The 14,173-nt window shown below is 48.3% G+C and overlaps 1 protein-coding gene across 2 annotated transcripts in view; it reads right to left on the reverse strand.

Moving 5' to 3' along the window:
• Positions 1 to 3,265: 3,265 nt before the first annotated feature.
• CD9 (CD9 molecule) overlaps positions 3,266 to 14,173 on the reverse strand; it is a 36,280-nt gene continuing 25,372 nt past the window's right edge. For both annotated transcript variants that reach the window (XM_066261623.1, XM_066261613.1), the window contains exons 4-9: positions 8,523 to 8,620; positions 7,775 to 7,849; positions 5,699 to 5,797; positions 5,467 to 5,556; positions 4,791 to 4,874; positions 3,266 to 3,766 (exon numbers count right to left, since the gene is read on the reverse strand). In XM_066261623.1, the coding sequence (XP_066117720.1) occupies positions 3,701 to 3,766; positions 4,791 to 4,874; positions 5,467 to 5,556; positions 5,699 to 5,797; positions 7,775 to 7,849; positions 8,523 to 8,620 (512 nt within the window). In that variant the 3' untranslated portion in view covers positions 3,266 to 3,700. The remainder of the gene's footprint in view (positions 3,767 to 4,790; positions 4,875 to 5,466; positions 5,557 to 5,698; positions 5,798 to 7,774; positions 7,850 to 8,522; positions 8,621 to 14,173) is intronic.

A 14,173-nucleotide genomic window follows, 5' to 3' on the forward strand; every position in this document is an offset into this window, starting at 1 on the left:
TTTTGCCTTTTTGTGACCTAAAACTTTTTGTGTGTGTGTCAGAGTCAGAGACAGAGAGAGGGAGAGAGATAGGGACTGACAGACAAGAAAGGAGAGAGATGACAAGCAGCAGTTCTTCGTTATGGCTCCTTAGTTGTTCACCGACTGCTTTCTCAAATGTGCCCTGATGGGTGGGGGTGGGGCTCCAGCAGAGCGAGTAACCTCTTGCTCAAGCCAGCGAGCGACCTTGGGCTTCAAGTCAGCGACCATGGGGTCTTGTTTATGATCTCATGCTCAAGCCAGTGACCCTGCGCTCAAGCCAGCAACCTTGTGCTGAAGCTGGTGAGCCCTCGCTCAAGCCAGCTACATTGGGATTTCAAACCTGGGTCCTCTGTGTCCCAGTCAGATGCTCTATCCACTGTGCCACCGCCTGGTCAGGCTGGGACCTAAAACTTTCTAAAGGCCTTTGCTCCAAAAGTCCTTTAGGTCCTGATTGTTCTGCATCATCTTGGTTTTGCCTTAACTCCAGAGCGCCACCTGGACCCGTATGCTTGGAATCAGGGCAAGCTAATTTCTCTGGATTGATGGCAGGGTGGACCAGCTGGCTTATTTCCAAGTGTCTACCAGCTCTCAATGATCCCTCCTCTTCTGGTCTTGGGCCCCGTCTCCAGGTCAGAGGGTGGCCAGGTCTATACTACATGCACCCTGTGCCCCTCCTCACCGGCTACGAGGCAGGGAGATATCTGACTGAAACTGGGTCCGATTTTTCTCTCCTAAAGCTTCAAATGGGGCTAATGTAGGTTGTCCCTGTGTAAACTTGGGAGATGAGGGCCAGCCCCTTTCTCACCCCATGTGGGCTGAGTAGCAGAGACCTTTGGTCTCTTTGGAAAGCAAAGAGCACACAGAAGTGGAGAGCTGCAGTTCCTGGTCCATGGTCCCAGGATCTTCCTATAGCTCACTTGTGTTTCTATTCTTGGGTTCCATGAGACACCACCTGTGTTCTTAATAAATTGTTTGCTCTTGCTTAAGTTAGTCCATTGTTCTGTTAATTCCGGCAAACTGAAAAACAGGGTGTAATATGGAGGTAGTCCTCCTTGAAATAGTAGCAATCTGCTGTACTGGCTCCACCCACCTTCAGCAAAGTAGTAGAGTGGAAGTGTGTATATGGGAACTGCTTCTCCTAGAGGGAGCTAGCAAACAGTGGATATTAGAATTAAGAGGGGGACGTGATGCCGTACATAAAATGAATTGTTGACCTTTTATTTTCACAAATAGTAGTTAGCCCTCAGATGCTCAAAATAGGGACCTGGGGCCTTATTTGCTGTGGCTCAGGATGCTAAGCCTACTAATTTAAAAATTGTGATAAATGTAACATAAAATTACCATTTTAACCATTTTTAAGTGTGCAGTTCAGTGGCACTGCGTACATTCACAGTGCAACCACCACTCTCAAGTTCCAGAACATTTTCACCACCCTAAACGGAAACTGTGCTCATTAAAATAGTAACTCCCCATTCTCTCTTCCCCCAGTCCCTGGTTATCTTTAATCTACTTTCGCTCTTTATGAATTTACTTATTTTAGGTACCTCATCTAATTGGAATCCATATAGTATTCTTTTTCTTGTTTCTGGCTTATTTTACTTAGCATGTCTTTAAGCTTCACCATGTAGAATGTGTCATTTCTTTTTAGTATGCAATATTTGATTGTATGGACAGACCACATTATCTGTTGACAGATAGATATGGGTTGTTGCCACCTTTTGGCTATCATGAGTAATGCTGCTAGGAATATTGGTGGTCTGATTTTTTTTAAACATTATAAAAGAACCCAAACTGAATCAAGGGGTGTAAAATAAAAACAGGCTTCGAATGCCTCTGTACTTATCCTCTCTTCTGACAGTTTATCTCACTGTCATAATTGCCTGCCTAACTTTGAATTGCCCACTAGACTGTAGACATTCTGAGCAGGGCCATGTCTCCCATACTGGTGGCTTGGAACGTGGTCACCTGGTGAAGCTGAACTAGACTTCCCAGCATGCCTTGTCCTGAATGTTTTTGGTTAGAGTGGAGCAGCAGGAGATCCAGGAGACCCTTGTGAGAGGTCTGGAGGGAAATGAAGCAGCAGTCATTTTGTAGTTTACACACATTGTTGCTTTTTTGCTGGCTCACTTCAGCTTCTCCCAACTCCCCGCCAATAATTGATTTAGCTGTACTACATAGGTTCCGGTCCCTGCAGGACCTACACCACCAGCATGGGTGGAGATTAATCTGTTTCCAGGGCTTATGTTGGCAGTTTCAGCTTGTTCTTGCCCTCCCGAAATTCACATCCATCTGCCCTTCCCTTCAGTCCTGTGAGCTTCAAGCTCCAGCTTCAGAGGGGAAGACAGTCATCTTATAGAGCAGGGGTCCCCAAACTACAGCCCGCGGGCCACATGCGGCCCCCTGAGGCCATTTATCTGGCCCCCGCTGCACTTCCGGAAGGGGCACCTCTTTCACTGGTGGTCAGTGAGAGGAGCACATTGACCATCTCATTAGCAAAAGCAGGTCCATAGTTCCTATTGAAATACCGGTCAGTTTGTTGATTTAAATTTACTTGTTCTTTATTTTAAATATTGTATTTGTTCCTTTTTTTTTTTTACTTTAAAATAAGATATGTGCAGTATGCATAGGGATTTGTTCATAGTTTTTTTTTTATAGTCCGGCCCTCCAACGGTCTGAGGGACAGTGAACTGGCCCCCTGTGTAAAAAGTTTGGAGACCCCTGTTATAGAGGTTGTGCATCTTACAATGACTGTACAAGGTCAAATCCTTGTAACACATTCTCTTTCTCTCTCTGCATAATATTTAATATTATGCTTCTAGGATTACACCCTGATGGATACAACTCATTTATCAACCAAAAAATACTGATTAACAAATAAGGAGCAGCTACTATGCACCAGGCACTCGGTTCTAAGTGCTAGGGGCACAGCAGTGACTAAAACAACGTCCTTGCCATCAGGGAGCTCACATTTACTGTTGTAGCCCCAAGATACAACACACCGACCGCTGCAGGAGCCCTGGGTTGGGTTCCAGTGTGGACTGTAGATCGACAACTTGTGTGACCTTGGGTCAGAATCCCTTCCTCTCTCCACACCTTGGTTTCTTTATTAGTAAAGTAGGAAGACCACCTTCCAACCCACTTCTCATGTAAATGCAGTTCAAGCAAATAGCAGTTGAAAAACATCTGAGAAATACATAGCTCTAAAAAAATAAGGAAGCAACCCCCCCCAAAACCAGTCCAGGAATATTGTCATAATCTTTTATTATGTATCAAATTGTCTTCAACATAAGTTACAATCTGATTAAATTGGATAGACATATTTAAAATCTATTTAAAGACAAAAAAACTTCTCTTTATGTACAATATCTTTTGTCCAGAGTCTAGCAAATATAGTACCTTTCATTGCAGGATTTCTGCTTAACATAATAAGCAAAAACAAAACAACCAAAAATTATAAACCAGAGCAAACCAAATCCCCCAGTCTCTCAACTATCAATAGTGAATAAAGCATTAAAAAGATAAACACAGTAACTTTTTTTTGTTTTGTTTAGAAATGCAGAACGAATACTAAAAGTTAGTGGCAAAAAAAGAAAACAACAACAACATAAAAACAAAACCCCAGGAAAATGACCAACAATCTTCAGGGGTAAACTTTCCCGCTCAGGAGTGCAAGCTGACTCTAGACCATCTCCCGGTTCCTGCGGATTGCACAGCACAGGATCATGCTGAAGATCATGCCAAATATCTGGAAGACAGGAAGGAACAGGAGGGTGCTTTGCAAAGGGAAAGACATGAGTCATTCAAGCCAAGACAAAGGACCAGAAGAGTTAAATGTCAAGGCAGGGGAGTTGTAGGCTACATAATGGGAAGGATCACTGACAGGTGGGATTCTGGAAGTCTACAGCCTCTTGGTAATGCAAACCACACAGGCCACTTCCCCGGGAGAGACAAACTTGAATGCTCAAATTCAGATATTCCAATAATCCACACAAACAGGACCTTTTGCTTCCACCTTTGTGTATCTGTGTGTTTTATATTCTATTTTAAAAGCTTATCTCTTTTACTAAAAGCTAGTCCAAGCTCTTCTTAGATACAGATGAGAGGTACAAATATAACCACTAAGAAAGGAAGCAATTCTCTTTTGGGGTAGTGTCTGTAAGGGGCAGAGGAGACCACAGGGACCCTTGATGGTTTCTGGGAGCTGATTACTACAGAGTAGGTTACTTGATGCTTTTGTGCTTACTTCTGGCTGTCCACCTTGGATGCCTTTCAGAGACTACTGGGGTAGGTGAAACAATTCACATCCATGTAGCTTTTATTGAGCTACTTTCTTGGGGAAAAAGAAGAGCAGATGCATGATAAAAACACGTTCTCAACATTATCCCAAAATAACAGGCTTGGGGTGATCAGGATCTTTGTATGGTCCTACATCGATGCATGGTCTGTGGACCAGCGGCCCTGGCGTCACCTTACATTTACCCCTGAACCTTAATGGTTAAGAGAATGAATTGTGGATACACACTGAGTTCGAATCCCAGGTGCTTCACTCACAAGCTCAGAGACTTTGATCTGTTTACTCGACCTCTCTGTCCGTTCCTTCGTCTCTAAAATGGGAATGCTAAGAGTTCCCACCTCATAGGTTACAGTGAGATTCAAACACTTGACAGATGTATAGCATTTACACAGTGCCTGGCCAAAGCATGCACTTAATCAACGTTAACTACTAAGAGGACCATCCCCCGCACCCCCACCACGTCTGGGACACTCACCATCACCACGGCAATCCCGATGCCCACTGCGCCGATGATGTGGAATTTGTTTTGGAAGACCTCTTGGATGGCGTCAGGGCAGGACTTAGGGGGCAAACCAAGATCCTAGTCACGCATAATCCCGGCTCTGGGCACACCTTCTTCCTCCCACAGCACCCATTTCATACCCGGGGCATTGGGTGGTCCCAGAGAAAGAACAGGGGACAGGGGTGTGCAGGTGTCTTGGTTGGTGGATGGGATGGAGAACCGAGAGAGAGACAGGAGGTGGGTCCCAAATATTTGTGATCTCCTGCTTTGGGTCTATTTCTTATCTGGGTTACATCTTATAATTCTGAAGTTTGGACATTAGCTCTTGCTTACAATCTTGAGCTATTGTTGACAAGTCTAAAAAAGCAGATGTCCAGGACTTAGGGCACACCTGTCCCTGATTTCTTGGGTACCGGGAGAGGCAGAATAGGGACAGCAAAGGCAGTTCCAGGTGCCAAATCACTGCAGGCAGCTAGAACACTTTGCTGTTTCCCTGGTCTGGCCTTTGTTTTGCTGTCCTTGAGGACACCGAGGTGGCAGGGCAGGGGCAAAATGAGATAGCCACCCTGGGGTCTTACAGGTGGAAAAGGTGAAGCGTTTGGATGCCTGTCCTCCTGGAGTAAGAGGGCAGACTTCTCTTAAAGTTTACCTTTACTGTGAGAGTTGAGAGCGTGTCTTTTTGGGGGCAGATGTCTGAGATGAACTGTTCTATTCCCCCAGCCACACCACAGCAGTTCAACTGCAGAAAGAAGGGCAGGGAAGGGGGTAAGAGAAACAAATTAAAAAAACAGTTGAAATACAGATGCACTGATCCGGTAGAGCAGGTACCCTGTGTGCACGTGTTCTGAGGACCGGCTGGCGTCTCTGCAAGGATGACATACCGCGTAGTGGATGGCTTTCAGTGTTTCCCGCTGCGGCTCCTCCTTGTTTTTCAGCTTCATGTAGGTATCTGTGTAAAACTCCTGGAGCTCCTTAATCACCTGTGATGGACAGACAGATGAGAGAGTAGCAGAACAAATGAATGAAGATCACCTGTTCTGTTTTCTTCGCACTCAGCCAAGCAATTCCTGTGCTTGGAAAACTTAACCAAGCGGATGGCCCCTCCTCGCTCCTTGCCCCCACTCTCTTGTGGCCTGCCCCAGCCTCTTCCCTTCTCCTGCACCTATGGTTGGTCCTTTCAGCCCCGCTTGGCTCCTTCCTTTCTGTCGATGAACACAGTGGAATCTCTTCAATCTAAATATTAATAGGCCCTGGCCGGTTGGCTCAGCGGTAGAGTGTCGGCCTGGCGTGTGGGGGACCCGGGTTTGATTCCTGGCCAGGGCACATAGGAGAGGCGCCCATTTGCTTCTCCACCCCCCCTCCTTCCTCTCTGTCTCTCTCTTCCCCTCCCACAGCCAAGGCTCCATTGGAGCAGTGATGGCCCGGGCGCTGGGGATGGCTCCTTGGCCTCTGCCCCAGGCGCTGGAGTGGCTCTGGTCGTGACAGAGCAACGCCCCAGAGGGCCAGAGCATCGCCCCCTGGTGGGCAGAGCGTTGCCCCTGGTGGGCGTGCAGGGTGGATCCCGGTTGGGCGCATGCGGGAGTCTGACTGTCTCTCCCCGTTTCCAGCTTCAGAAAAATACAAATAAATAAATAAATAAATATTAATAAAAAAAATTTCTACTCCTGATCTGGCTAGTTCCTCAGGCTTCCATCTTTATTCCTCTCACTCAAGAGACTGTGTGACTTTTGGCAAATTAGTCAAGCCCCTCTCTATGTACATCCCGTTCTGCATATTTAGGCTGGAGATTATATTAATCCCTCTCTGAGAGATTATTGTGAAAATTTCAATGTGACATTGCATGTTAAGCCCTTAGCACAGTGTCTGGCACAGAGTGAATTTGGAATAAGTATTAGCTATTAGAAAATAAAGGGTATATTATCATCCTCCTGTAACTGGGTGCATCCCAATTTAATGGATGCTTGTCTCTTGGTCTCTCCACCCCCAAACAGCAATAAACCAACCAACATCCAACATTTCTCTTTCAGTATCTTTTATAATTATCCCTTCCTAGTTCCATGACTGCAGCTTCTATATCTGAATAATTAAATTAAAAAATAAACAACAAAAAAACCCCAAACAATCCTCCCCCCAAAAAAACCCTAAAACAAAAAATAAAACAGGGTTCCTGTATTTAGTGTGTCTCTTTCCTTCCTCCTGTTAAGTAGGTTAACACAGCCACTCCTAAAACATTGTTCTGATGTAGCCCATCCTGGCCTATAACTCTTTGGTCTCTCCACGGGTCCCAAACTCAGCTGCACTCAGACCCTTTCTTTGCCAGGTAGTTACGGTCTCCCACCAACTTTCCTCCTGAGATCTTGCCTCTCAAAGTTTAGGTCAGTGTCCTCTTCTCCACGAAGCTAGAGATTCCCCTTCCCCACCTCACCCCACCCTTTCATATCCCATGGGACTCTTGGATATAAGTGACTTATATGACACATCAAATGCATGTCTTTCTGCCACACTAGGTGGCAAAGGACTATAAAGTGAGGGGAACGGTTCACGCATTTCCAGACAGCAGCTGGGTCATATTTATGGACTAACTGAAGGAGCAAGGGCGTCCGGCCCAGAAAGCCACGTCTTCTTAAACTGCCTTTCCAAAGGAGTTGGGGAAGGATACACGCGGACACACACAGACGGACACACACACACACTACTTCCTGAGCATCTACTATGTGCCAGCACTCTTCAGGGAACTGGAAGCAGAGGTTGGCACAGTACCCACTCAGGGTAGTGTAAACACTCACATTCCCGGCCCTGGGGAAGTGCACATTCTGAGCAGTGTGTGGGAATGTGGTAAAATCAGAGGCAGGATGAAAGCTGACCAGGATGGCCAGGACCCCCCCTCCACCCTCATCAGCAAACTCCCAAGCCTGTATCCCTAGAGTTCCCAAAACATCTTATGGAAAACTACTTACCTCATCTTTGTGCGAATATCCCCAGATGGCCGCAGCTATTTCAAGGGCGAATATCACCAAGAGGAAGACAAAGAACTAGAAGGCAAAAGGGGGTGGGGTGAGGAGCGGTCCTAGCCAACCAGAAAAAGCAAAGGGTATTCTGGAGAACGGGGAAGAAGGACAACCACGTGGGGCTGGGCATCGGGGGGACACAAACGAAGACGTTCACAGAACTGCAAGCACGCAGCCAAGGTGCGGAGCGAAAGCTGTTGCAGGGAAAGAAGTAGGCACAGCCGCCCCCAGGTTGGGATTCCTAAGGAGTTACTCAGGAGTCGGCCATAAAATGCCACGGCTCACTCGCAAAAGCCCAGAGATTTGAGGAAATTAAGTGAATACACTCTGGAGTTTGAGGAAGATTGTAACAAATTTTTGAAACAAGAGAAGGGAAATGTGCCAGTGGATTTGGGGGTGGGGGGAGCAAAAGTGGTCCTTGAAAAAAGGAAAAACGAAGTCCTGGCATGAATTGACCTTAGGGAAGTAATCAGATAGAATCCAAAGAGGAAGAGGATAAAGGCATCACCACAGGGAGGAGAACAAGATGGACGCCTGGCTAGGAGGCTGGGCTACCCAGAGTGGAGGGACCCTTGGCTGTAGAGGACAGCGCATGCCCTTAGGACACCCTGTTAACCCCATCTCACCCCATCTGTTGTATGGGGTTGTGGAGTCAGGGGCCATGGAGTGGGTGTGGGAGCACAGAAGGGGTACTCACCAGTCCCAGCATGCACTGGGACTCTTGCACAGCCCCACAGCAGCCGAGGAAACCCACCAGCATCATGAGGGCACCAGCTCCAATCAGGATATACACTCCTGAGGGGAGAGATAGGCATGGGACATTAGTGCAGAGGCCTAGCTGTTTCCTGAGTCTTTCCCCCCTCTATATGATTGCAGTCCCACATCGCTGTTGTCCCCATCTCATGGAAGAAGTGCCTTCTTAAAAAAGAGGCCCCATAAACCTGACCAGTTGGTGGTACAGTGGATAGAGCATTGGCATAGGAAGCAGAGGACCCAGGTTCGAAACCTCGAGGTAGCCAGCTTGAGTGCAGGGTCGCTGGCTTAAGTGTGGGATCCTAGACACAACCCCAAGGTCGCTGGCTTGAACAAGGTGTCACTCCCTCTGCTGTAGTCTCCTGGTCAAGGCACATATGAGAAAGCAGTCAATGAACAACTGAGGTGCTGCAACAAAGACTTGATGCTTCTCATCTCTCTCCCTTCCTGTCTGTCCCTTTCTCTGTCTCTGTTGCAAAACAAAACAAAACAACAAAATAAACCAGCCCCCTCTGCCTTTGCTTTCAAGTCTCCTTCCGCCAGGCTCTCTTCTAGAACCCCTTGCCAAGTCCTCGCTCCTACCTTACCTTCAGCCTTCCTGGAAGGTGCCTATTACTCCGTAACTGGGACAAAGTATATCCTTGGGAACCCCCAGATTCTACTCAGGACACAAACTGGTCCAGTCTGCTAGCTGTTTCCAGCTAGAAGAATCCACTGATACTACTTAAAACAGACCCTCCAAGCTTGGGGTAAATTCCTGGGGCTCTGATGAGCCGCCTGCTGGCCCCTGCCCGATAGAAGAGCAAGCTTTTGGCAGCAAGGGGCTGTGCACAATCAGGTAGCCAGCTCTGCCTACTATCGAGACCAGATGGATGTCCCTGCCCTGCTGTGGGTGGCAGCATGTGCAGTCAGTAACACCCAAAGGCACATGTTGGCAAAAGTCTCTTTAGTGCAAAGAAGATAGGCCTGGTGTTAGGAGACTCTTGATGTGATCCTAATTCTGCTACTAAGTTTTGTGTGATCTTGGTTAAAACACTTCCCCTCTCTTGACCTCAATTTCCTTATTAGTAAAATGAGAGGCTATTTACTAGAAAATTTAGAAAGGTCCATCCCTAAAGCACACTAAAGAGATCTTATAGTTGCAATTTGGTTATTCTCCATTAGCATTGAAAAGTATCAATTCTCTTGTTAAGGGAGGGGTGGTGGTGGTGAGTGACATTTTTTCTAAGCCCTCAATTTTAGTGACCCATAGAGAGAGGGCAGTGAGAAGGGCAGTGACTTCTACAGTTTCTGACCGTGCCCAACACAATGCACATTCCTGGGATGGGGACACAGTGGTGCATACTCGTCCTAGTCACCCCCCAACCCCCTGGAATGCCCTGGTGGCCCATCTTGCAGTTATACTCTGGAGAAGCCACAGCTGTTCTGCAGGGACCATTCCTCGACCTGGCTGCCCCAACACGCAGGCTGGATGGAAAACCAGCAGAGAGGTCCGGAGTCTGCCTGTCTTTCAGGCCTGTTCTATCCGCCCTGGGCGGAGCTGCCGAGAGCCAGCACTGTGACCCTCGGGAAGCCACCTAGCCTCTCTGTACAACATTTTCCTATCTGCAAAACAGGGATGGTAATAATGTCCACCAAGGGACACTTGTGAGGATCAATACGTAACCAAAATGTGCACAACAGATGTGAGCTACTGTTAATCTTAAAACCACAAAGGATGGGTGACAATTATTAATAATCCCAGTGACGTATATTTACATACTTGCTGACTGCTCTCTGCTCACGGGGACCAGGGCAGCCTCCTTGAAGTAGGGGCTGAAAGGGAGAGAATCTATGATGTTGCCACACAATACACAACAGGATACTGCAGCGAGGATCCTTGGCAGGTGTCAGTGACTTCACTGGCCCACATCTATACTCCTAGAGTGGGGCTGAGGCTTTGCCGGCAACAAACCATGCAGTCTGCCTGCAGCTGAAGCTCACGGGCAGCTCCGAGCAGAACACACACAAAGGAGCATTTGTCTCTCTTCCCCTTTCCCCCCACATCTGTCGTGATGTCAAGTCACGTGGGTTTACTGGCAAACCCCTGTGTTATATGAATATGGGTATTGTTCCCAGGCATGCCTGGCCCAGATTGGGCAAGGGGACAAATGCAGTTTGTCCTCGAGTCAAGTCCCATCCTCCTGGGCAGTCAAACACTGTGGGGCCACAGACTGGACTCAAAGAGGCAGTGAAGCCCCATACATGACCACTGCAGGAGGAGAGCTCAGACATGGGGACACCAGTGCACCGAAGCAGTGACATGGCCCCATCTCACTGGGACAAGACAATGAAGTATGAATCACTCCTCTGAGCTCCATAGCATGGGCTGAACAAATAGTGAGTATTAAGAGATCAGAAGCATTCACAGGTACCTGAAATCTGTTTAGTGGGAATGAACAGATAGGCATGTTTTCTCTAAGTCCATGTCCCCAGTTGGTAAGCCATAAGACCCTGGCAGAAGTTGGGGAGTTGGGTGAACAGCATTAGGGAGCTGTGACAGGAAAAAGCATGTCCCATGCAGAGGCAGAGAATCCTCCTAACGGGCCTCAGTTAATATGAAACATTCACTCTCAGGCTTAGCAGACAAAGACTTTAGGACAAAGGGCGTTGTTGGTTTTAAATCTTGCTCAAGCAGCTGCAGATCTGGGGTGTCTTGACTTCACCCTGTCCAGTCCCCTGGCAGCTGTTTATGAGGATTTCAGCAGCAGCGATAGGATGGCTCATCTACAAGCAGTCCCCTGGAAGCCATGGGATCACTGCAGGGCATGGGCTGCTGCTTAAAAGGACCATCAAGGACCTCCCTTGCAGAGCTCCTCCTAGCCTCCACTCTGAGCTCGTTAGCAAAGGCCACCATGACAGATGACAAAGCGTTCCCTTTGTAAAACAGGCCGAGTGTGGGCTTTCTGTCTGACTCATGGAAAAAGTTATTTGTCACTGAGCCTTCTCTAGGATTACTGTATTAATTTGCTTAAGGGCTGTTGACTCTGCTTTCTTCAGGCTGGCTGACATTATAGCTAGTTTTTTAAAAAGCCCTTAGTGTAGCTGTGGCAAATGCCAGTGTCCTTTACACCAGAAATGGGCCATTCTTTTTTACCTGTTTATCAGTGCTCTCAGCTTTGGCTGGGGAGAGGACACATCAGACTCCTGTCAACACCTCAACCCCATCTTGCAAAGAGCACTCACCACACCTGCTTGGTCGGAGAACAAAATCCAGCAGAGCTTCTGGCCTCTACTTGCTTAGAACAGTTTATTATCTCCAATTAGCATACTCACGGTTCCCACGAGCCCTAATTCTGCTCCCAACGGCTCTTTTGGTCCCTCTCTGTCCCACTGACGGCTGTTCTCATTAATGAGCACCACTGTGAACCCCATTTGTCAGGCACGGAGTTCTCTAGCTTGGAGAAGTGTGGGTATGTATACTCTGCCAGTTTCAGGGCAGAAAGACGAGTCACAGAGCAGCAAAACAAGCTGCCCCGGGCCCCAGGCTGAAAACAGGGGAGCCAGCTAACTGCAGGCAATAGTCAGGGACTGCATCATAGAAGCGGGACAGTCCTTGTGAGTGTGGATGCCCACAGCCTCTGGTTGGAACCCCCTTGCCCTCCTGATACCCTCCTTCAGAGGCTGTATTCTGGGAGGACATCAAGGAGTTAAGGAGTTAAGGAGGGCTGCTGGCCTGAGACCAAGTAAACGAAGTTCCCCAACATGTTTGCAGCCTGGGATTACGAATACTGCTGACAGGTTGAATCTCCCAGGGCCTGAACTGCAGAGAAGGCCCATATAAGGCTGCCTGTCAGCTGTTCTGGATTCACTATGGACTGTTTTGAATGTTGGAAAGTTTCTTTTTCACTTGCTTCTCTGTCCGGTTACGCATTCCTTCTCTACTTTGAAAGCTGTGGTCCTGCTGCAGAAAAGACACCCTGGGTCCTTCAGATATCCTGATGGGTCAGCTGCACGGTCAGGCTGGCCTATGGGTTGCCCGGTGGATGGTTGGTGCCCCTGTGCAAGGGATGGTCACTCCCTGATGTTGGGAATAACGGCTTGGGTAGAGCTGGCACTCTACTGAAAGTCGGGCGATGGGTCAATATCAAGGCTAGCGTCACAGTCCAGTAGGAAGGGGGCACAATGTATGAAGCTTCCTCAGCCCTCTGCCCCTGGATGACAATTATGTACTTTCCCAAAGTGCTCAGTGAAGGGCAAGGCCCAGCTAGACCCCAGTGGCCACCTGGCTGACTGATGTTCTGGTGTCACTTGCATCAATCACCCTCTGTTCCCTGGGTTTCCACAAGCTGAACAACTTTCAAAGCTGAGCCCTTTTCCAGGCAGGGGGGCCAGCAGTAAAGGGTCCATTCCCTCTGTTACAGCTCATGGGGGCAGAGGCCACTGGCCCCCAACCAGGGATTACACTTTCAAATCCCTATCCTAGTCACTTAAGGTAGAACTACTGGCCATGGAGGGTGGGGGATGGGGAGGGCCTGCAATGACCTAAGGTACCTGAATCCTGTGAGGCTCCCAGAGGCAGGTCCTAACTCCCCTAACAGTGTGACCATCACTTTCTTGCCATCTCTGCATGACTTCCCCACCTGTCATCTGCTGGCTGGGGCCACTGATACTTAAGGTTTCTCACCCCCAACTACAATTTGGGTACAGCCAGAGGCCAAAAGAACCCCTGCCCTGCCCTGCCCCTGGGGAATGTCCAGTCAGTATAAAGGTTTTCTCTTCCTGCACGGGGAGTCCTACCTACAGTCTAGCACCGGTAATACAAGAAGCAACGTTCACTGGACTGGGTTAAACTCCTCCCCATATGCGCTTAGATAGGTTATCTAACTCTCTAGGCCTCAGTTTCTTCATCAACGAGATGGGACTTATTCGAAGTACCTTAAAGAGTTACCAGGATGACATTTATAACATCACGTGTGAGATAGTGAGTGACACACAGAGGGGGTTACTGGGAGAGCGAGGCAGCCAGGCACCCTGCAGAGAACAGCGGGAGATGTTGGGGGACTCCCCACCTAAGATGAATGCCCTGGCTTCCTCCAGTCCTCCAGCAAATCTGCTCTCCCTGCAGAGGGTGCCCAGCTTCCCGGTGTGACATGACATGACCAGACAGAGGGGTGCTCATGGCCGCCCCCCTGCCCCAGCTCCGCCAGCTCCACAGGGCAGCATTCCAGGCCACCACAGACTCACACAAAGCAGGCTGTTGCTAAAACAAGTCGGGGCACTATGGAAACCTGCTCCCTAAAAACTCCGAGTGTGTTTAAAAAAAAAAAATGCATTGTGCTTTTCTTCCCCTCACTATTTTTTTTTCTCACAATAGGAAGCCACACCCTGAAAAACACCAATTAATGACAACAAAAAGTAATAAAAGCTGGGAAACTGTCCCCAGAGCCTGGCTGCGTGTAACCAAGCGGGCCTCTGGGAGGCGGGCAGGGGTCTGCACGCCGGCAGCTGCCCACCACGTTCCTCCTGAAGGTCTGGGTGATAAGTCTCTTCAGACTGTCTTCTTCATGGTTGTTTTTTTTTTTTTTTTTTAAATAACTTCTTTGGTGGGCGGGA

The sequence above is a fragment of the Saccopteryx bilineata genome, chromosome 1, assembly GCF_036850765.1.
Source record: "Saccopteryx bilineata isolate mSacBil1 chromosome 1, mSacBil1_pri_phased_curated, whole genome shotgun sequence".
NCBI classification, from domain to species: domain Eukaryota; kingdom Metazoa; phylum Chordata; class Mammalia; order Chiroptera; family Emballonuridae; genus Saccopteryx; species Saccopteryx bilineata.